This window comes from Poeciliopsis prolifica, unplaced genomic scaffold (assembly GCF_027474105.1).
Source record: "Poeciliopsis prolifica strain line A6 unplaced genomic scaffold, Auburn_PproV2 SCAFFOLD013, whole genome shotgun sequence".
Lineage (NCBI taxonomy): Eukaryota > Metazoa > Chordata > Actinopteri > Cyprinodontiformes > Poeciliidae > Poeciliopsis > Poeciliopsis prolifica.
In genome coordinates this window covers 267854-289558 of record NW_026562388.1, presented here as the reverse complement: position 1 = coordinate 289558, position 21705 = coordinate 267854, and the positions used below count along the sequence as shown (strand labels likewise).

The following is a 21705-nucleotide window of genomic DNA, read 5'->3' as shown; positions in this document are numbered from 1 at the left end:
TGTGCTCTGCCTCCTGGTCATTTTGTAAAGCAAGATCTGTATCGTCGACGCTGGCGCCAAATCCAGTACTTGGCATACATTTTCTGGGTTCAGTGGGTAAAGGAGTACCTACCCAGCCTGCAACAACGGCAGAAGTGGAACCACCATTCCAGAAACTATCAAATCGGAGATCTTGTGCTGATTCTGCACGAATGCACTCCTCGCAATCAGTGGCCTCTTGGTTTGGTTACTGATGTCAACATCGGAGCTGATGGTTTGGTGAGATCAGTGCAAGTGAAGACTCAGAGAGGCATTTATACCCGTCCAATACACAAGTTGTGTTTGTTAGAAGGAAATATGGACAAGTAGATTTACTTACCTTCAAAGTGTTTGAGTTTTCTATATGTCAAAGATAATTTTCACTCTATCTTATGTTTATGATTACTGTAACAAGTAGTCTTTAAAAAAAAAAAAAACTTCCTTTCAGAAAAGTTTGTTATTGCGAAGTGGATATTACATAGTCATATACAGTTGTTAAGTTTAACTTGTCGTTCACCAATTTTCTGAGATGAACATCTGTAGAGTTCATCGGGGCCGGGATGTTGGATTCACTCCTTCTCCGTTCCGTTAGAGGGCGCTGTAGTGGCTTCGCGTCAGTTAAGGGAGAGAAGAAACTTACGGCAGAAAAAGTAACGGCACAGAGATCGCCGTTAGCCGCAGCTAACGGTATTATTGACTACAAACGGATATTTAATCGACGTTTATGAGTGTTGCCCAACGTGGTGAGTTACATCAATGTTGTAAGCTGTCGGAGATTAGTTCTCGTTGTTACTAAATATTGATGTATTGTTTTATTTTTTATTTACAGTTTAACCGGCATGTCCGTGTAAAGCACGAGGCAATAAAACAAATAACAACAACAAAAACAACGACTACCTTATGTTCTTTGTAACAGTACTTAAGACCTAAGTGCTGTACCACAGTGAAACAAGTTAAAAACATGCATCCCAAAAAACAAAACAAAAGAAATCAATATCTTAAATCCAGAAAGGTGGTTTTGTGCAATTCAATGACTAAGAAATGAATGAAAATGATGACATACAACACAATTATAAACATACAAAATACACACAAAGACATTAAGATAAAACAGAGTTGGACACACTTTTAAATTGATGGGTGTTTTAATTTATAAGTTACCTTGCCCTCGTCCATGGGGTTATCACTAATGTGCACAACAGGCCCTGGGTGTGTCTTGGTGGATCTGCAACAGAACAGCAGCACGCATTTTAAAGCAATCCAAGGACAGTTTGAAGCATGGTCAGACATGATGTGTATCTTACATTTTAGAGCTAGACACTGACAGAGAAACTGTGGCAGCTTTCATAAGCCTAGTTCAGACAATGAGGCAATTAGGTGAAGGAAAAAATTAAAAATAACGAGCAACACTGGCTGGCTCACACAAAGGTGAAACTAAATATCCTTGTAAGAAAAAAACTACTGAAAGAGACATGACACATGAGAGGGAAACAGAGCGAGTAAGGGGGTCTGTGGGAGATGATGCTGCATGGAGACAGGATCACCGAGGCAACGGAGTGAGGGGCACGGAGGAAAGCGAAGATTTGGCCTAAAGAACGTGTTGCTGTCTCTGAGTGTGGTCTGGCTCCGGTGGCTAATGATCTCATTGCTGCTGATGAGTCAACACAGACAGAGATGTCGCAGTGAGAGAAAACAAGCGAAAGACCAGAAGATGAACTTCAGCCGCCGCCGCCGCCGCCGCCGCCGGTGCCTAATGAGGATTCGGCTTAAACAGGCAGCTGACACGATGAAAGCACGCAGTCGGCACACACCGCCTGGATAAAAGTGTCTGTACGCCGTCGTAAATGAGTCCAAACCGCATTCGAAACACGACTGATTCTCGGCTTCTGACTAAAAAAAAAGGGTGACTTTTCAGACTTTGCACGAGAATCCGTTATTTATCTGAAGCTTTGATGTTTATGGATAATAAGGTTCTTTATGAAAGGATGCAGCCTGTTTGTGGCTTGTTGTGCCTTCAGCGCTCTGTAAGTGAAAAGCAATCTCCGCTGTGGATTCATTAAGATAGCTGCTGATTGAAGGTTCTGGCGATGATACGCCCACCTCTGGTTGTCAGGATTTGGACGGCTGCACTGAAAAGTTCTATCTTTGCACAAGTAGCAATTCTGGTGTCATTTATTACATGATATTGGAAAAAAAAAAACATAAAAAAAAAAAACAAACAAATATTGCATTTTTTATTTATATTTGTACTGGGATAAACATTATATGTGCTGGATGTTTTGCCAGTTCAGGAAAGTTGAAAGAAATGCTCTGAATAAGAAAATGGTATTCATGTGCAACAATAAGGCCTAAAATGTAATAGTGCTTGATTTAATTGATGAACTGCAGAGGCTAGATTGCATTAATCTGATGAGAAAATGCAATAAATATCAGTCTAATGAGCCAAGGAAAATAATGCACATTATGCATAAAAAAAATCTTAAATTGTACAGATAAGTTCAAAAAAATATATTTTTTTAATTAAAGTATTATGTATTTCCCTGCTACATTAAAATTTTTATAAGTATTATAAAAATGCTAAATTTATCAAATATGACTTAAAAGAAATATGATGCTCTGTGAGGCAACTGCAGGTCCAAGGAGGAGCTTCGTTGTGAAAGGTGGAGCTAAGATTAAAAATTTCAAAAGGTTGCACTGAAGAAATTAAATCACTGATTTCCTCAGAACAACGTTGACACATCTTAACAGGTCAAAGCACAATCTTAAAAACACAATGGACATAGTTACTCACATATCTTACGGAATATTTATATTGACCCCGTTTACATGAACTCACAGCTCCGCTCTTTAAATACAAGTTAACAGCGGTAATCCAAGTCAAATGCAATGGTGCCAACAGGCAAAATTGCAAATCTATGTCATAACTGTCAACTTTCCTAAACATGAAGAGACGTTAGAATTTTGTAATTATTTTACTAGCAGGGCTCCTTCACTTAATAAGTAGCAGCATAAGAAAAGAGAAGCGAGCCACAGAGCTAAAAAGCCCAGAAAGAGACATTTCTGTCAGAGATCTGACAAGCCTTTTACAAAGAAATGACTGTGAATTATCTTTCACATTTCACACTACGTCTTCTCTTTTCCATTTTCACAAGCGGCGAGGCAAAAATCATTTCCCATCTTCAGTGGCTGTTTCCTTCACGGATGGCACACTTTGCCCTGACACTTTCAACTCCGAGATCTAAAGCAGCAATTTATCGGATTTCACCTGCAGCCTCGCACTCAAACACACACCTCGGTGTCTGCTACTCATTTCGGCTGCCAGTCACCGTCTAAAAATCTTTTTTTTTTTAGCCCGCTTGTGAGAAAACTGCACAAGTGAGCTGGAGGGGGGGTGGAGAAAAAAATTGAATTACTTGGAAAGAACTTATACAGGCTCAAGTCTTCATTTCTCAGGAGCTGTTCGGCAAGCAAAGTTTCCAATCGTGAATTTACCAAGGCCGAGATCAAATCAGACCAAAACGCTGCAGGGTTTCCTCTCCATGAAATTGATGGTGGCAAAATAAAAGCCGCCACACAAAACGTTAAAATTTACTTCAGTTTGAAACACCAACAAAGTCGGCTCCTGCATGTCTGTCTGCGATGCTGGCTACTGTGCGCTGCTATCGGGAGTGAAGCAAAACTACAAATGACCGTCCAAAGTAAAAGGAGAGAAAAGGCGGAAGAAAGATAGCTAAGGATGGTTAAGTTGAATGCATTTTTCAGCTCAAGGCTGTGAAATTGATCCTAATCTTAACAGTAGGTGTTTAATATAGTTTTACCTTCGTCAGTAAATGTTTCAGTAAATGGTATTTACAGCAGCGTCGTGTCACGAAACCCTGTGTTGTCAAAAGTAACTTTATAAAAACAAAAGTAAAGGGTAGGATGTAAACTTGTGATCATCACAATGAGTGTTTGGGTCACAGAATTGGGTCACTGGGGTTATCAAGAGGGCACTTCCTGTCATGTTCTGTCAAATCAGGCAGCAAACACCTGCAGGAGTCTCCACAACAAGTCCTGGCAGAGCATAATCACCACCCGTATGCCGCAGCCACACTTGATCAGCGCTACGGCATTATCAGCTCTGCAGGACACAATATCAGCGACTGCACAGCCAGACGCATTCCTCTGCATCTTGGAGTTTCCTGGTTGAGTGTCGGCTGCACCGGTGCGACAGTGAGATATGCAAATAGGACAAAAGGGTGAGGAAGAGAGCAGAACGTCGTGGAGTACAGACTCACAATTCGATGGCTTTGTTCCACATGATGACATAGCCTGAGAGGGTGAAGGACTCCACATTGACGATGTGGATGTTTCCTCGCTCTGAGCCGATGTACAGCCATTTGCTCTGGAAGGGCAGGTGGCAGTATGTGATTCTGCAAGAGATCAGGATGCATCAGCAGCAGGCTTTTTATTATCCCATGAGTCAGAGCCATCTAAAGGCCCCCGCATGTCCCTAATCACGCTGGTCCAACTGGAAGGAGCGTTGAATGACTAGAATTTAATTACAAAGGCCTTGCACTGTGTCACACTAATGAACCTGTACTATTTATAACTCAGCGGGGAGGAGTAGCAGAATAAATACTGCTGTCTTTTCTCGACCGGGCCCTACATCACTTTTACAGTATAGGATGTACTTATTGTGCAGATGCTGTGTTTTTAAACACACATCCCCTCTGCCGTCTCCGTTTACGTCTCACAGGACTTTCAAAGACCATGGACATTTTGCCAACCTGGGAAGCTGTGGTGAAAATACAGCGAGATGCTACTTTTTTAGTGTTAGGAACAACTTCCATCTAACATTTGGGAAAAAAGCTTCAGGTTCACATTGAAAAGGCTAAAAATAAGCTAAACATATAAATGCAAATTGCTAGAGATAAAATACGTCAGTCCCTCCAGGATGTTATGATGTTTATTTATGACTGTTGCAGCCTAACATTGCTTTTTTTTTTTTTTTTTTCAAAAAGTTGCGGCCAAAGTTGCAATGTTTCAAGCTGTTTTTTTTTTTGACATACGAAGATCTTACAAAAAGTTTGAATTGATGCACATAACTTCCCCAATAAAAATGAGAGAATTTTCCTACTATAAGTTGCTCTGGTTGCACCAGCCGAAGCCAATTTTTATGACAAAAAAATAAAACTAAAAAAGAACCGTGAATTATAGTCCAGAAAATATAGTAGTTGAAGTGAAAATAACATTTTTAAGTACCTTAATGCAGTAGAATTATTAATAAAAATAAAATTATGCCCTGAGGAGTCAAAATCCATATTGGTTATTTAAGTGAAAATTAACTGTACACACAGTGTAACCAAACAAAACATCTCAAAATTGGCCAGAAAAGAAGTTAACACAGAAATCATGGTGATTGGTCAGCTCTTGCGAAAAAGGTGTGATGACTGGCTAAAATTGCAAAATTTTCAGATGATTTCATCAATCGCTGCGACCGCAATGTCACAACGTTCTGAAGGTTGTGTGATTCAACATGCAGCATAAAATATCGAACTCTCTGCATGTTGAAGTTTTCAAACAAGAAACTTGAAATAAGGCACAAAATTACTGCCAACGCATCACAAAGCTGTATGAACGAAGAAGGCTGTGATCACAGCATCGAAGTTTGGTTTACAGATCACAGAGCGGAGGGGAACACGGTGCTGTACCTCTCCCGGTTAAACTTGAGCGAATGCAGGATCGCTGGGATTTTTTGCCTCAGGTTCCACAGATGGATGCTGTCATCAGCTAAGGCACTCACCAGCGCCCCCTGTGGAGACATTGACAAACACAGGGACGTTTAGCATTCAGCTCACATGGCTTGGCTTCCCTCACTGTTTTATGTTTACAAAATATAACAGGAGAGGTCGTATCAGTAGCGTTACTGCTTGATAGGGGTTTAAAAGCATTATTAACAGGGGCGACTATAAAAAGAAAATGAAAAAGAGATAAAGAGACAAGAGATGGATTGACTGAGAGAAGTTAAAAAAAAGAGCATTGAGTACAATGCAGAGGCAATGACAACGCACCTCATTGATGAGGAACTGGAGCTGGATGACAGCAGCCCCGCTCTCATGCTGACAGTAGCACTCCACGCCCGCACGGCCGAACCTAAAAGTTGGCTCGGTCAAAGAAAAATAAGGAAGAGTTGCCAACAAAGGTGATGCAGGGATGGGAGTGGAATGGATCCTGAATGCACAAAAAGGCTCTGTTTAAAATGTGGCTTTGAATAAAGCCTGTGAATAAAGCAGGGAAACCACAAATGTACCAATAAAAGCAGAGAGAGAGCTGCTGGCTTTGACTTCAGAGACGCTTGCTTTACACGTCTGTTTTAATGTGCCGTTTCTGTTTCAATCTGTGTTTGGTGAAACTGGTCTGTGAAAGCTTTCACAACAGTTCGGGGAAACGGTGTTAGATCTAATCATACAGAGAAGTTCTGGACTGGCATAATTGTGAAAACAAAAGTATTTTGTTGGAGTGATCTGCAAGAAATCCAGGATTCGTGCTCAAAAAGATCCAAGGAATCCAATAAATAATTCATAAATAAAAATAGATTTTTTTTTATTCATTTGTGAAAGCAAATATACACAGATGTATGTCTAGTTGTTGGCATTTAAGTTTGAATTCATTACATATTAGAATATGTAATAATAAGTAAATGTTTATGTTTCATTGTTTCTCTGCTACGTTATTGTTTTGGAATGATATTTTATTGAACAAAGTAATTTAGAATTGGTACCAAAGTGCTGACGGTATCTTTAAAAATTTTCCAAATTAATCAATAATATAAAAAATACTCATTGAAATGTACATATATGATATATGTTTTACTGCTTCTGTCTGCGCTATCAATTAAAATGAATAGATGAAGTTCGCAATACAACAACAACCATGGCAAATAAAACATCCAGGTCCATGAAAATGTGCAAGATTTAGTTATTTTTTGGTGGATTCTAACACAGAATATTTGAATTAAATAACAAAACACACTTAAATGAAGATCAACCACATCCTATGATCCAAGAATAAGCAAATATAGACAACAGATGGAAATTAGAAGGTGTGTGTCTGCATTTGTTTCCACCAGAAAAAAAATAAAATATGAGGAACGCACAAAACATGTCTAAAATTTTGACGAGTTCAAACAAAGAATAATATTAAAAATGCTGCGTGGTTGCATTTCTGTAATTGACTTAAGAGCTGGATGTGAAATATGTGAAGCACAAAGAGCTTTCTAGGAATTTTAAGTGTTGATTACTTAGTTAATGCCGGTTTTACAGCTTTACTGGAACAACATGTATTTATGTAAACAGTTTTTTTTCCTGGGTTGTGGCACCTCTCGCCCTTTGCGGTGTTTAAGCAGCGACGGCTAAAACCGTGCAAGCCGATCTGAATAGCTACAATCAAACAATCCCTCGGATCCTTAAATAAACTAAGGTGGGGTGGCAGGAGACGGTTACAGAACACACCACTCAGCGTTAGGCATCCCTTCTGCACAAGCAGAGAGGCAAACACAGACTTTTAGACTTTTAAGCTGGCGCCAGTTCAGAGCTGCTGTCAGCAGATCTCGTCTTGACCCTTGACCTCTCCTTTCGGTTTTAGCTCCCGGTTCGTTGTCAGGATTATTCATGGGAATCATGCCGTACTCAGTCCAGAGCGGAGGAAGAATTTTACATCCTCCGGGCAAATTTAAATAAGAGCAGAGGAGTAGTTTAAATAATGAGGATGTTTGTGGTAACGCGAAGGGTTGCTTCAGAGGCCACAAGGCTTACATTTCATGTTATTCCTGGCCGTCCTTTTGAACGCTGAGAGCATGTGTTGTACTAGTTTAACCTGTTTCTGTTTTAATGTAGGTTAATAGTGCTGCAGAGCAAAGCCACTTTCTAGGCGAGCAGGAAATTACTAAGACAAACCTCAAAACGAGATTTTATCACGCTGGTGAGCAAAGGCAGCACTCTTTTCAAACCTCCTCCAACACTTTACTACTATCATTTAAAGCCTAAGTACAAACTATATTTTTTACTTTTCACTTTTTTAAAAACACAGGTACATATAAGAAAACAACCACTGGTCTCACTATTTACCTTGTAATTTCCCATTTAAACACAATATCTTGGAAAAGCAAAACATGCTAGAAATTCCTCTCACTAAATGCTGCATGGATTGCACTGCTAGATTAATAAGACATGTTTAAAAATGTTCTGCTTTTCTCAAAAGGGGAAGACAAAGTAAACCCCCAATAAGTTGCAAAAGTAATGTGTCCATCGTCCATCTGCTGCGAGACGTACATCAACTCCCAGAGGTTTTCATTTTATTTTTTTTTGGGACTCGGGAGGATTTAATCCCTAAACAGAAATCATAGTTTCAAAGTCAGTTTCTCAGTTTGTTGAGTTAATGACAATGCTGTGGAAGTAACACATCACTCTAATATCTGCTGTTGTGTTTTTTTTCATTAGGTTAAAATGTGTTGAGCACCAAAGCTCTTGCATGAGTTTCGCATCATTTCCATTCTTTAGCAAAGGACTAATCTGCAAGATTATGTTTCATCATGTTGGGATATGAAAAAGTCTACAGTCTTACACCAATAATTTCTCTAAGCCACTGATTTGATGATGCATCGTACCACAATGTAATGATGCAGCTGTGCAGAGGCTCTGATATATCCATGAAGCAAAAATTATTACAATGCTGCAGCTAAAATAAAACTACAATATATGATAATGTTGTCGCCGACAGGGCTGCCCATTATCAGGAAAGAATGTGGTAATGTTGGTGCATGTTGTGATATTAAGATAGGACTTGTAGGAAGGAAACAGATACTTTGCTAAACAGAGCAGATGTCTTTTTGCTCTGGGTTCTTGCAAGCAGAACCCAGATAAGCTGTCCAGCTATAAGGGAAAAAATAAATTGCATTCAGATTTTTCCCTTCAACATGGTCTTTTATTATTATTATTATTACTATTATTGAGTAAGCTGCTCTGTTTGCGTCTGCCATTTTTGGCAATGAACTTAGTTGCAGTTTCTTAATGACATAACCAAAACATCTTAAGTAACGTTTTGTGCTGCGTTAAGCAACAAGAGTCACCAAATACTGAATATTCTGGAACAGACTTTGTGATGCTAATACTGTGGGGAATGATATGCAAAATAAATTTTATAAAAAGGACATAAGAATGAACAGATGCACACGGTGGAAAAAGACTAGACCAAAACATGAAATAAACATCTGTGGTGTTTGTTAGAAGCATTAAGTAAGGATGCTTATTGCCATTCGTCCCTTTATGAATCAACACTGAAAGCTAATAACTGGCTAGTTGGCAAGGGTCGGTTAGTTCGCCGCTACTCTGGTTAACACACATAACTACTCTAGATTTGTAGCATAAATATTTTACTTTCTGAACAGCATGGACTCAATAACAGTAAAAGGTGTCTTGCTTTAGTTTATAGTTTTTGAAGAAGCTAGCCACGATCTCTGGTGACTGTGAATTGACAGGAACCGAGACGTTCGCTCTCTAAAACTAAGTCAAGACGGACGTCTGCGCTAAACTCTGCTGCCTCTGAAAAGTTCTGCTATTTTACTGAAAGAATTCAAAACTGTAGGAGCGGTATGAAGGAGAAAAACGCATAGGTTTCAAAACCACATGTGTTTTTGGGGGGTTTGTTTCCTAGTCGCCAGCCCTCGCTTAATACGTTTCTCCTGTCAAATGGACCTTAAAAGTGACTTTTTGACCACTTGAAGCAGCCATCAAAGAACTCCGTCAAACCGAAACAGAATCTACTGTCTCTCCTCACTGTTCCTGTGGAGTTTACACACTTCAGCAATCCCTCCTTAACATAAAGACTTCCCCATTTGGGAAGCCAAAGTGGTAGACCACAGACTTCCTGCTTTTCTCAGGAAGTCAAATCATTTATCATCTGAGTGGGAAGTTTTCTTTATTGTGCAAATCAACATGTGGGAGAGAAGAAATCGTTTTCCACAGCCACTTCAAAAGCACGCCGGGTCAAAATGAGAACAAAGTAACTAAAGAAGTCGGCTGACGCTGTGACATATTTCTGCTTCGAAAGCTGACTTGAAAGTCTTGAGTTCTAGCGTGACCGGTCACCTGACCCAACACAAACTCGCAGAATACAGGCTTTTCTGCACTCACCCGACCATGGGCCTGGGTGAGAATTTTACATTATGATAATCACTTACAAAACTGGGAATCTTTGAGGTAAACAGATTCCTTTTCCATCATTTTGATGACACGTAGAATTAAGCAGAACAACAGAATAAATGTGTATTTATTATGCAGAATATTACCTTTCTGCTCCTTTAAAAGTAGGTGATGTTAGCCAGGTAAATTAGTTATGCAACGGTCTTAGTGCAAAGAATTAAGAAGAGTGTACCACATGTCACGGTCAGACAGGGTGGTCCTGTCAGACCGTCAGATCCAGTCTCCTTCTAAGCTGCCTTGTTGCTTCCCTACATCAAGCACAGAAGAGCACTGATCAGACTTCCCTCAGCCAAAACAGCTACCTGGTTCTCTTTGAGGTCATTTCAGATTTGGACCAATTACACCATTTTCTTCAATTTCGGCATCTAGCACAATCAAAAGGAAATTTAAAAAAAAAAGATGCTGTAGGTAGTAGGCAGGAAGAACCCGATCTGCTCATCTCTAAAAATATGTGCGGGTTTAAAACCACAACTGCTTTATGCCTTTAAACCATACCTTGACAATGATAATCAGTCTGGGCCTGCTGTCCAGACTGAAGTACAAATGAAGTACATATGGAAGAGTTCTAGATATCCAACGCCACCGCCGACCACAAACAAGCTCTGTAAAGCGCAGGAAACCGTCTACAGTAACCCGCTGATTAAAACACTGTAGCGGAGACAGGTCTTGTAAAAGCAGACGTTTATTGCTTGTAGATACCTCACCGGGCTCATGTCTTCTGAGCCGTGCGAGCGTTTCCAAACTCCGACGAGGCGGATCGATAAAGCGCGTCTTTTTGATAAATGGACCAATTGCCTGAGTGACAGTAATCCCATCAGCTTCATCTTGCACCAAGAGGGGCAACATAGTAGCTGCGCGCCTGTGTGTGTGTGTGTGTGTGTGTGTGTGTGTGTGTGTGTGTGTGTGTGTGTGTGTGTGTGTGTGTGTGTGTGTGTGTTGCCACGCGGAAACAAAACACTCTCTTAATCTGATGAGTGGATAAAGACCAGGACGGAGTCAGGTCTAATGAAAATCTAAGCTAAGCTGAAGGGCCTTCCTGAGTAGGACATCATCACAAAGGGAAGACCAAAGTTAGCGTGCTAACGCCTCGAACCAGAGGACGAGAAGTAGGTGTGGAAAGTCAGTGACTGGTCAATTTAAGAAAAACAAAAGAGAATTCCTCGGCATCAACCCGAAAGCACAAATGATTGCGTGTGTTGGTGTGTCGTGCAAGTCCGGTTCTGTTTACAGCACATATGAAGTGGCATCCTGGCACAGACTGGGCAGCACAGCCGTTGAGGTTGGCTCCATAACATATGGTGGAGGAGGGGGTTACCGGGTGGGAGGGGGAGTTTTCATGCAACTGCACAGCTACCGCTAATTAGGCCCGGCTGCTCCAGGAGCCGCTACCAGCTGCGGAGCAATGTGACCCGGGCTTGTGTGTGATCATTTCTTTTCATTCCGTCAGCCGCGACGGTGAATTCCCACCTCATTCCGTGGAATGTCGAAGGCCAGCTTCCTCGTGTGAGGAACTTGAGACGTCACTGTAGCGTTTAACAGTTACTTTCCTTGTTTAGCACTTTTCAATTCCCCTCGTGAAACAAAACAAAAAACAAAAAAACAAAAAAAAAGAAAAGGATACAGCCTCAAAGCTCCGGACTGAGTCCCGACGGCCAGGATTTTCTGCACGGGGTCAAAAGCCATCGATGACGGTTGATATGGAAAGCCATGACGCACAGTCTGCAGGAGAAAGCACAATTTATATCAGACATTTAGTCGGCCTAATCCATCGTCTCCCACACAGTCCAGAGCTGGCTTGTGGAGGGGGAAAAATATATCTTCACAATCCCCAAAGATATATAATCCATCAATGTGCACCGTTTGTCCCATTTGTCTAACAAATTACACAAATTCAAACAGCAGAGCTAAAACAGGGGGCATGGGAGAGACTAAAATCAGCTGTGCAGGGGTCATTTTTCGACACGGTTGTATCGTTTGAACTGCGGTTTATTTCCAGGACCTTTGCAGCAGCCCAGCCGCTCAAATATGATCATCACCGGGCATCTATAACACAATTACTTCAGGTTGAGGACCTTTCTCTGCCGCCTGTGGTTTGTGCAGCTTGCAGCGGGATTACGCAAGAGGTGACGCCGCAGCCACATAACCTGGGGAACTGACCTGCTCTTCTCCCATCTGCGGAAGGAGCTGGTGAGCCGCTTCCCTCAAATTATTCCCAACATTAAACCACAGGTTTTACAAATTGCATGGAGGAAATCCTAAACGGCAAGCAAAATTTATTTTCTTCATTCTGTGAAACAATACCAATGTTTACAGCGCTTTGCAAAAAAAGATTTTAAAAAAAATCCCTTGAACTTTCTCCTGTTTTATGCAAATCGGTGCGTTTTACTGGGTGTGATGTGAAATATAAAAGTTAAATACAAAGCAAACAAACCTAAACATAGAGATGTTGTTAAAAAACAAAAATGGCTAAGATAAACTCAGGGTTTCCCTCAGTGTACTATCAGCCTGGTGGGCCACTAGGCTTATCTTGTGCCCCCACCAGACTTCGCATTGTAAATTTATTAGTTTTCTTTTATGATTAACCTTTTTTTTCAGACTTTTTAGTTGACGCTTCGGTATTAATCTTTCAGTCTTCCAGAAATGCTAACTATCAAATTATATTTTCAAATTGAGCACTGGGCTGGGCAAGTCTTCTGGGGGAAACCCTGTAAACTATTTGCAAGTCCATATTCAAATCCAATTGAGAAACTGATGTTTACAGTCACTTTCCATCCAATCTGAGCGAGTTCATTTCCAAACGAGAATGGGGAAACGCTTCGGTTTCTAATTTCTGCAAACGTAGTGAAAAATAAACCACTTTTGCAGCTGTAACTGCAGCAAAAGGACGTGAAGTTGAGAAAAAGTAACATTTTGACAACTGTGGGACATTCTGCGTCAGCCTAGTATAAATAAAATGAGTTTGAAATGACAAAATGTGAAACATACATAAATTTGCAAAGGCAGTGTGTGAAAGTCTCAGATCCCCCTCGTGATGCACCGAAAACGCAAACAATGGTCACTGCTGTTTCTTTGTTAAAATGCACCAGACATTCTTCTGAACGTGGGATTAGCAAATAAGACATGCATTCACTACAGTGGGAGTTTTACTTTCTTTGGCAAACAAGACACCAGTTCATACCAAGTGCAGCTGAAAAACAAAATGCGTTCATCACAACACAAAAGCCTGTTGAATTATTATGCTGTGAGGGGATTTAACAGTGAGGAGAGCTCTTGCAGCAAATCCACAGGCGGCCAGTGTGAACATTGTACCCTAAAGTAGTGCAGTAGAACACTGGGGAGCTCATTTACAATGATTAAACAGAGGAGGGAAAGTGATTTAAGGCTAAGTGTGCTGGATACAACTCAGTCAATGAATGCAATTGATTCCCCCCATTAAGGTCACCACAGCCCACACTGAACCTGGCGATTTTGATGCCGTTTGTACACTTTGTTTTCCACCCACTGAGCCGCGCCGACACAGACGAAAACGACGCTCACGTCTGGCCACGCCGCCGTCATCGGACGCATACAGTCCCGTCAACGCCAGCGGGAGACATACCTTGCACAGCTGGAAATGTTCCGACTGGAGAGTCTCCTGGACGAGATCGTTTTCCCTGGGAGTACCCGGCTGAGCAGTTGCTGAGGAGGAGGAGGAGGAGGAGGAGGAAGACGCCGCTGTCAAGCCGTCCAGCACCTTCCTGATGTTAAACTTCTTCATTTCCCACCCCCCGTTACAGACGCGACGCTTGAAGAAAACAGCCCCGAGCGAGCTACCATTAATTGGATTGAGACATGGGGGGTGGGGGGGAAAGCTGCTAGCTAGTTAGCCGAAATAACGCACAGTTAATATGTTTCTCTGCACATCTCACATGTTACGGAGGGTGTTGGCAACGCACTCCCAAAAACCGCCCGAGTCACAAGCATTGATTTAGAGCGTCCCTTCCGATAGCCGTGTTAATCCGCCATTCAGGAGGCAAGCTTTGACGTTATTTCATAGGGATCAACCGCTTCGGCGAACTGCCTCACCAGCCAGCGCTCAGCGGGTAGCGAGCTGGCTACGGAAACGCAGTGAACTGCAGCGAGGACTGCGCCTGCGCGTTCGACAGGAGGGTCGAACGCGCCTCTCTCGGTACAACACCGGTGTTACAGCGGATTCAGCGACCCTGCTGAACGGTGTTCCTTTCTAGTCGGCACATCCGTAAGGAGACGTTTGTTAAAAGTATCAACATAAGGACCAACATTTTAGAAATGAGTCTCAACAGAAAGTGGGCTTTTTCAGTTTCTTGTGTCGTATGCTGAAAACAAAACAAAAACTTTTTATGGGGAACTTTGGCTTCTTTTGTTGAATTATCAGCTGAAATTTTCTAGTGTAAAAAATTTCAAATGGGTGCTACATTTGCTGTATGAACTGTTCTGGAGGGGCGGGAAAAAAGCGTATATAGATAATAGACATGATTATTACAGCCTGGAATGTGCAATGCTCGTAAAGCATACAGTATGCAATAGTAAAAGTGGTTACTGTTTTTTTTTCACACACTATTTCCCACAGATAAAGTACCAACTACAGTAAGCTAGCAACCTATAGTCTAAAACAATATAGGAACCTTTCTTTACAGTTACTCCTTTTTTTTCAAGTACAAAGTTAAAATGCCTTTAGTTATCATATTTGTATGACTGACACAACCAAGTCTTTTTTCATCACTACAAAGAACTCAAAACAGTCATTGTCATTTTCATCTCTCTCCCAATTAAATATGTTCCTGGATAAGATAAATTGTTTAGCACCATTGGAAACAAGGAAAAATTTTAAAATACAAACTAAAATAAAAAAAGAGGAAAGAAACACCACCAGGTAATATTGACATTTCATTGCGGTCAGTGTGTAGTTGGAGGTCATTGAAAACTTTGACAAGAGCAGTTTCAGTGCTGTAATGTTGACTGAAGCCTGATTGATGGACATTAGGGCTAGAAAGCCATTTATCTGTTGAAAAAAATTTTGTTCTAATATTTTAGTAAAAAAATGGAAAGTTTGATTTTGGATAAAATTGATGAGTCTAGATTACGCTTTTTGAGAAGTGATTTAACTACCGCAGTCTTTAAAGCCTGAGGAAAGACTCCAGAGGAGAGTGACTTATTAATTATTTGTAAAAGGAGCAAACACATCTGAGACCTTTAATAAGAAACTCGTAGGTATGATGTCCAGGGAACAGGTAGATGATGTAAAGTGTAACTCAAATCTTTCTGACTGACCAGGTTAAAGTGGGTCATCATATGTAAGTTCTGATTAGGGGAAAACATGGTTAATTGTTTCCTAACAGCAGACACAGAGGAGTTTACTGTCTCCCTTATTTTCACCGTTTTATTTATGAAAAAGGTGGTAAGTTTATCACAGGCCTCAAAAGGAGAAAAATTTACAGATTTGTCAATTTGTCAACCATCGAGAACAGAGCATGAGAGTTGTTGATAGAGGTAGAAATAACATTTGGAAAAAAAAAAGTCTCCTGCATTTCTCAGTTCAAAATTAAACATTTTGAGTTTATCTTTGTAGATATCTAAATGGGTTTGTAATTTACTTTGTAGATTAGTTTTACAACGTTCTGCTCTCTGGCACTTATCTTGATCTTCATTTGTAGATCAAAAGAGCTACAGGGGTTAACTCTAAATAATGTTTTGAGCACCTCTGAGATCTAGACATGCAAGACTGGGATATCAAGACAAAGAAAACTCAGTACCTGCTGGTAGGGGCCATTCAGGGGGCTCCAGACATTCAGGGGCCCCTAAACATGGTTTAATTGTAACACAGACTATTGATCTAAATCTGTACCATCCATTTATAGAGAATTATGTTATTAAATTTTATTTAATGCATTCAACTGAGAAAATAATTGTACATTTAGGATTTAATTAGGAAGTTTACTTTGCGAAAGTTTAAAGAATTGTCTTGATAGTTTTATTGTTGTGTGACCATGGCTATAATATGGCATAATCTTTGTGTTTGAGTTGAGTTTGTTCACAAATACATCACAGCAAATAAGTAATAATCAGTGATTGATATTAAACTCAGCCAATAAACCTGGTCTCCCTCTCACATATTGACTTTATCGATATTTAAAAACGTTAGTGATGCTGAGGCTCATAGTAGGACAGGAGGGTTCTATCTAAGGCCTTATATTGCCTTGGGCCGGCCGTGCATGAAGAGCCGCTGCGATGCGCATCTCGTCTGGAATCTACCTGAATCCCGCGGTGGCCGCTATGTCAGTCCCCCGATGCTTTGGGGACATTTTGATTCATTTTATTGTGGCATGTTTGGCTAACAACATAACGAATAAACTTAATGAAATTCAGAACGTATTTGAAAGGTATTATGAATCTCTGTACACACAGCCAGACAAAATAGATAACCAAATAATTCAAAATTTTCTTAACTCATTGGATCTTCCATCATTAGGAAAAGAACAAAATGACAAGTTAATGGCGGAAATATCAGCGGGGGAAGTTGACTGGGGGATATCACACCTTATGACCGGTAAATCACCAGGCTGTGATGGGTTCCCCCCTGAGTGGTATAAGGCTATGAAGGAATCGGTTATTCCACTGTTGAAGGCATCCTTTAATTACACTTTGGGAGGGGGTGCTCTCCCACCATCATGGCAAGAGGCTTTTATATCAGTTATACCAAAGGTGGGGAAGGACAGAACAGACCCGAAAGGATATAGACCAATTAGCGTGTTAAATATAGACTATAAACTATATGCTGCAATAATAGACGAGGATCAGACAGGTTTTATTGGTAATAGACAAACACATGATTGTATAAGGAGGGCCATTCATGTCATTGACCACATAATCAGAGAAAAATCAAGTGCAGTCCTTTTTAGTTTAGATGCCGAGAAGGCGTATGATACTGTGGGGTGGGAATTTTTGTTTGAGGTAATGAAGAGATTCGGATTTGGTGAGAGATTCATTCACTGCATAAAAACGATATATTCTTTGCCAAAAGCAAGAATAAAATGGAAGCCTCTCGAATGAAATGATACTACAATGAGGATGTAGACAGGGATGCCCCTTAAGTCCATTACTTTTTAATCTTTTTATTGAACCACTGGCTCAGGTTGTTAGGGAGGAGTCTGGTTTGGAGGGGGTGACGATAGGGAGTGTGGAGAGCAAAATATGCCTATATGCAGATGATCTCTTGGTAATAATTAAAAACCCTGAATGTGGTACTCCAGAGCTCATGGATATTCTGGAATCATACGGCAAACTCAATATACAAAAAACAAAGATTTTGACCTTCAATTTTAGGCCATCGAAACAGTTAATGAATAGTTACCAATTTAATTGGAATCAATTACAAGTGGAATACTTGGGGATCATATTAACAAAAGATTTAGCTCAATTATATGATGTTAATTATAAATGCATAAATAAGAAAATATATGAGGATCTGGCCAGGTGGAGCCTGCTTCCCCTTGACATTGGTAACAGAATCCGAGCAATAAAGATAAATGTCCTTCCGAGACTACTGTATATATTTCAAGCACTCCCGGTGGAGGTCCCAGTAAAACAATTTAGGGAATGGGATAAACATCTCTCAAGGTTTATTTGGAACAATAAAAGGCCAAGAGTGAGATACCTGACCCTGCAGCTGCCTAGGGATAGAGGGGGTATGGGTTTGCCTCACCTGGCGGATTATTACATGGCGGCCCAGTGTGGACCCTTGGTACGCTGGTGTAGCCCGGCCTATGAGGCTAAATGGAAAGACATTGAACTCTCCTTGCTGAACTTCCCTATACAGTCAGTATTGGGCTGTCTAGACGGGTTGCCCCAGGTATATCCGTTGCAAAACCTGTGCCTGAGCTTCTCCCTGAAGGTATGGGCAGGGTTGGTCAGAAAGTTTAATCTTTACAGACAGATAGGGGTGTTGGGCTGGCCTGCATACCACCCGCATTTTCTCCCGGCATCGATAGATCATAAATATAGAAGGTGGGTAAGACAGGGAATCACCGCATTCTGCACTATAGTTAAAGACGGGGTATTACTGAAATTTGAGGAGTTATGCCGGACCTATGAGGTGGGTAAGGAGGACTTTTACCGTTACTTGCAGGTCCGTAGTTTCCTAAGAAAGGAAATGAGAATTTCTGACTTGGAGACAACTCCAGGAATAATACAACTTTTTATTGATTCATATGCTGGTAAACCTATAAGAGGAATTATTGGCAAATGTTATAGAAATTTAAGATCCATGAATAAAAACTCAACTGACTATATAAAAGAGCGATGGGAAAAAGAAGCGGATGTGATAATTACGTCAGAGGCATAAATGCAAATTTGGAAGGGCTCCCTGTCGACCACAAATTCTTTGATATGGCGCGACTTCACCTGGAAGAATCTAGCTCGATTTTTTATCACACCAAAGCAGAGATCTCAGATGGATGGGTCACAGCTTCCGTGCTGGAGGGGGTGCGGAGGGGTTGCGGTAGGCCACTATCATGTTTTCTGGGATTGTCCGGAGTTACAGACTTTTTGGAAGGATGTACATAGTCTAATATATAAAGTTATGGGTATAAATTTGGACTTGTCATTCACTGGTCTGTATCTTGGAATACTTCCTGAAGGACTGAGCAAAGGGGATACATACCTGCTGAAGATAGTCTTGGTCGCCAGCAAGAAGGCGATCACTAAGTGTTGGCTCCAGCCAGGACCTCCCTCATTGAAACTCCTGGTTAATATTATAAATATGATCCACGACATGGAGATGCTGACATTTGCAATACGACTTAAGAAGGAGAAAGGAGTGGAACTTTGGGAACGGTGGGAATGTTTCATTGCCAGAGAGGACTAACAGTGATTTGTGGGAATCTGCCCCACCTGAGCGGGCAAATGGGGTTCTTTGCCTGTTCACATTTTTTTTATTTTATTTTTTTTCTCCTGATACAGGACTTAATACTTTGCAATACTTATGGAAATGCAAGATAAATATATACATATATTTTTTCAGTATGGTTGACTGTCACCTGTCCTAGCCCTCGTGTTTTGTTGTGTTCTGTAATTGTATACCTACTTGTTTAAAAAAAAATAATAATAAAGTTAAAAAAAAAAAACAAGATCTGACGACGATGAGAAAGCAAAACCTAAAAAAGTAGAAGAAAAAACCCAATATCAGATAGCAAACTATGGCCATACTTTTTATGCCTTTTCAGCCAGGATATTGTGGACATACTTATAGGATATCCATCAACACCTTTGCTGCTCTTATCAAAGGTGTTAAGTGGTGCTATCATTTCTTAACACAATTAAAAGATAAGTCCAAAGGACGTGACAGCTCCACAGAATTCCCTGACTCTGTGGAAGAACACTCTCCACCGTTTGAGTATCCAACAATACTTTAGTCTTGAGTCTGTCTGTCGGGATCTATTTATATATTTTGAGAGACCGAGAGATTCTGATGGCCAGTGCACTGATTTCACTGAGGTTGAGAGGTTCTGGCTAGAACTGCCAATAAAAACTAAAGAAGAATAAGAAGAAGGATGTTGCTGGGAACCAGAGAAAGATATCTGACTGTCCTGTTAGGTCATGTGAATGGGATGCCAACTGGGAGTCTACATTAGGGAGTGATCAAAATAAAAACTTCTCAAAAATGTAGACGTTAAAATATAACGGCCCATATGGAAACGTTAGGAAATAACGGTCCTACATTGAGACTTTGAGAAATAATGGTCCTGAGTGAGCCGGCATACTGCTAACGTTTACCCTTGCCTGATAAAACTGGCAAAACACTGCACAGAAACCTTGACTCAATAAAATATTATTTATCAATCAGTATGCAGGCACATTACAGAATAGTTTCGGTGGGGTATTTTCACCGTATACTGACCTGGAGGACAAACAAACAGGAGTCAGTAATGACAACCGTTGCGCTTTCTTTAGTGTCCAGATTGCATTTGGGGCAAACTGGAAGTCCATCCCAAAACCAACCTAGAAGCGACGCCACCCCAAACGAAGGTTCCACTTCGCCATTACCGCTCCCATCCCCATCTCAGGAAAGCATTATAAATATAAGGAGATGAAATGTAATTTGTGAAAAAAAAATTTTTTTTAGAAAATAGAATAAATTGTACCTAAAAATAGTTCATTTAAAAAAAAAAAAAAAAAAAAAAAAACCCTAAATATTGTGGTGGCATTTTTTTCTCAGTGCACCATATAGTTATCTGAATAACTCTTAATATGTTATGTTAACATACCAATACCATACCATACCTCCTACTCTTATCTGCAGATTAAACTCACGTGACATGGCGTTCAGCTTCAGCTTGTCACGTGGTACTTTCTGGGCTTCACCTTGCTGACGTCAACTGCCTCGGACCTACGCAACACAGGCAGTGACGTTTCTCGATTGTAAACCGTTCTGTGGCGTCACAGGGGCTATTATTCTTATTCATCTTCCTTCAGCAAGCCAGTAGCAGAGAATCTGTGGCACATCGAAGAACATTTTTGAGAAGAAATCAAGACAGAAAGTGAGTCACGTGAGTTTTATCTGCATATAAGAGTAGGAGGCGGACGTACTTACTTTTTTTCTGTGTAAAACTAACAACGTAGAATTGTTTGTTAATGAAAATATCGGTCTCATGTTAAAATTACGTTTTTATTTACTTCCGTAATTGCGCTCACGGTAGCGGGAAAACGCCTCCACTGGACCCTCAACAAACACAGAAATGATTCAGCCGCAGAGAAACTTCTGACTTTAACGTCATCACTCTGCTAAAGGCCCGGTTCGCTGCAGGTGGTCTGAGTCGGTCCAACGACAGATTGAAACAATCTCTGTCTTTATATAAGACATCCTGATATAAGACACGGTACCGACTGTCACCGCGAGTCGAGACGAAACTCAAAGCCCCGGTATCACCTGGTACCACCTGCTGATTGTTCGCTCTTCTTCTCCTTAATGTTTCTACCAGGCGGGTTAAAGCCGCTGTTGACGGGATCAGGGCTGGAGGTGAGCGGCTGTAATCCCAGTCTTACATATCTACATCTCAGAGGTGCTCAAAACATTGAGTTAACCTCTACACAGAAAAAATAGGAGAGTATTTCTTTCGGAGTTAACATTATTTTCATCTAAAAGAGTCATGTTTACACATTAGAGAGTGAAATCATTTCAATGATTGTAGAAAAAAATATTATTTTCATACCATCAGGGGCGATTTTAGAATTTGACCTTTGTGGGTCCTTTGCCCTCAGCAGGGCTAAGACCCACGAAGATATTCATTCGTGCTTGTTATAAATGTAACTGCTTATTTACATACATTCACAAACAAAATTAAGAGCCATGTCAGTAATTCATAGAATAAAAGAACAATGTTCATTTTACTCAAACATATACTTATAAGTAAAATCAGACAACCTTAATTTT

The 21705-nt window shown here is 40.6% G+C and overlaps 1 protein-coding gene across 7 annotated transcripts in view; it reads right to left on the bottom strand.

Annotated features, from left to right (window-relative positions):
* stxbp5b (syntaxin binding protein 5b (tomosyn)) overlaps positions 1 to 14348 on the bottom strand; it is a 41068-nt gene extending 26720 nt beyond the window's left edge. For all 7 annotated transcript variants that reach the window (XM_055038269.1, XM_055038270.1, XM_055038273.1 and 4 more), the window contains exons 1-6: positions 13858 to 14348; positions 11881 to 11978; positions 6072 to 6153; positions 5712 to 5812; positions 4296 to 4430; positions 1180 to 1243 (exon numbers count right to left, since the gene is read on the bottom strand). In XM_055038269.1, the coding sequence (XP_054894244.1) occupies positions 1180 to 1243; positions 4296 to 4430; positions 5712 to 5812; positions 6072 to 6153; positions 11881 to 11978; positions 13858 to 14016 (639 nt within the window). In that variant the 5' untranslated portion in view covers positions 14017 to 14348. The remainder of the gene's footprint in view (positions 1 to 1179; positions 1244 to 4295; positions 4431 to 5711; positions 5813 to 6071; positions 6154 to 11880; positions 11979 to 13857) is intronic.
* Positions 14349 to 21705: the final 7357 nt, after the last annotated feature.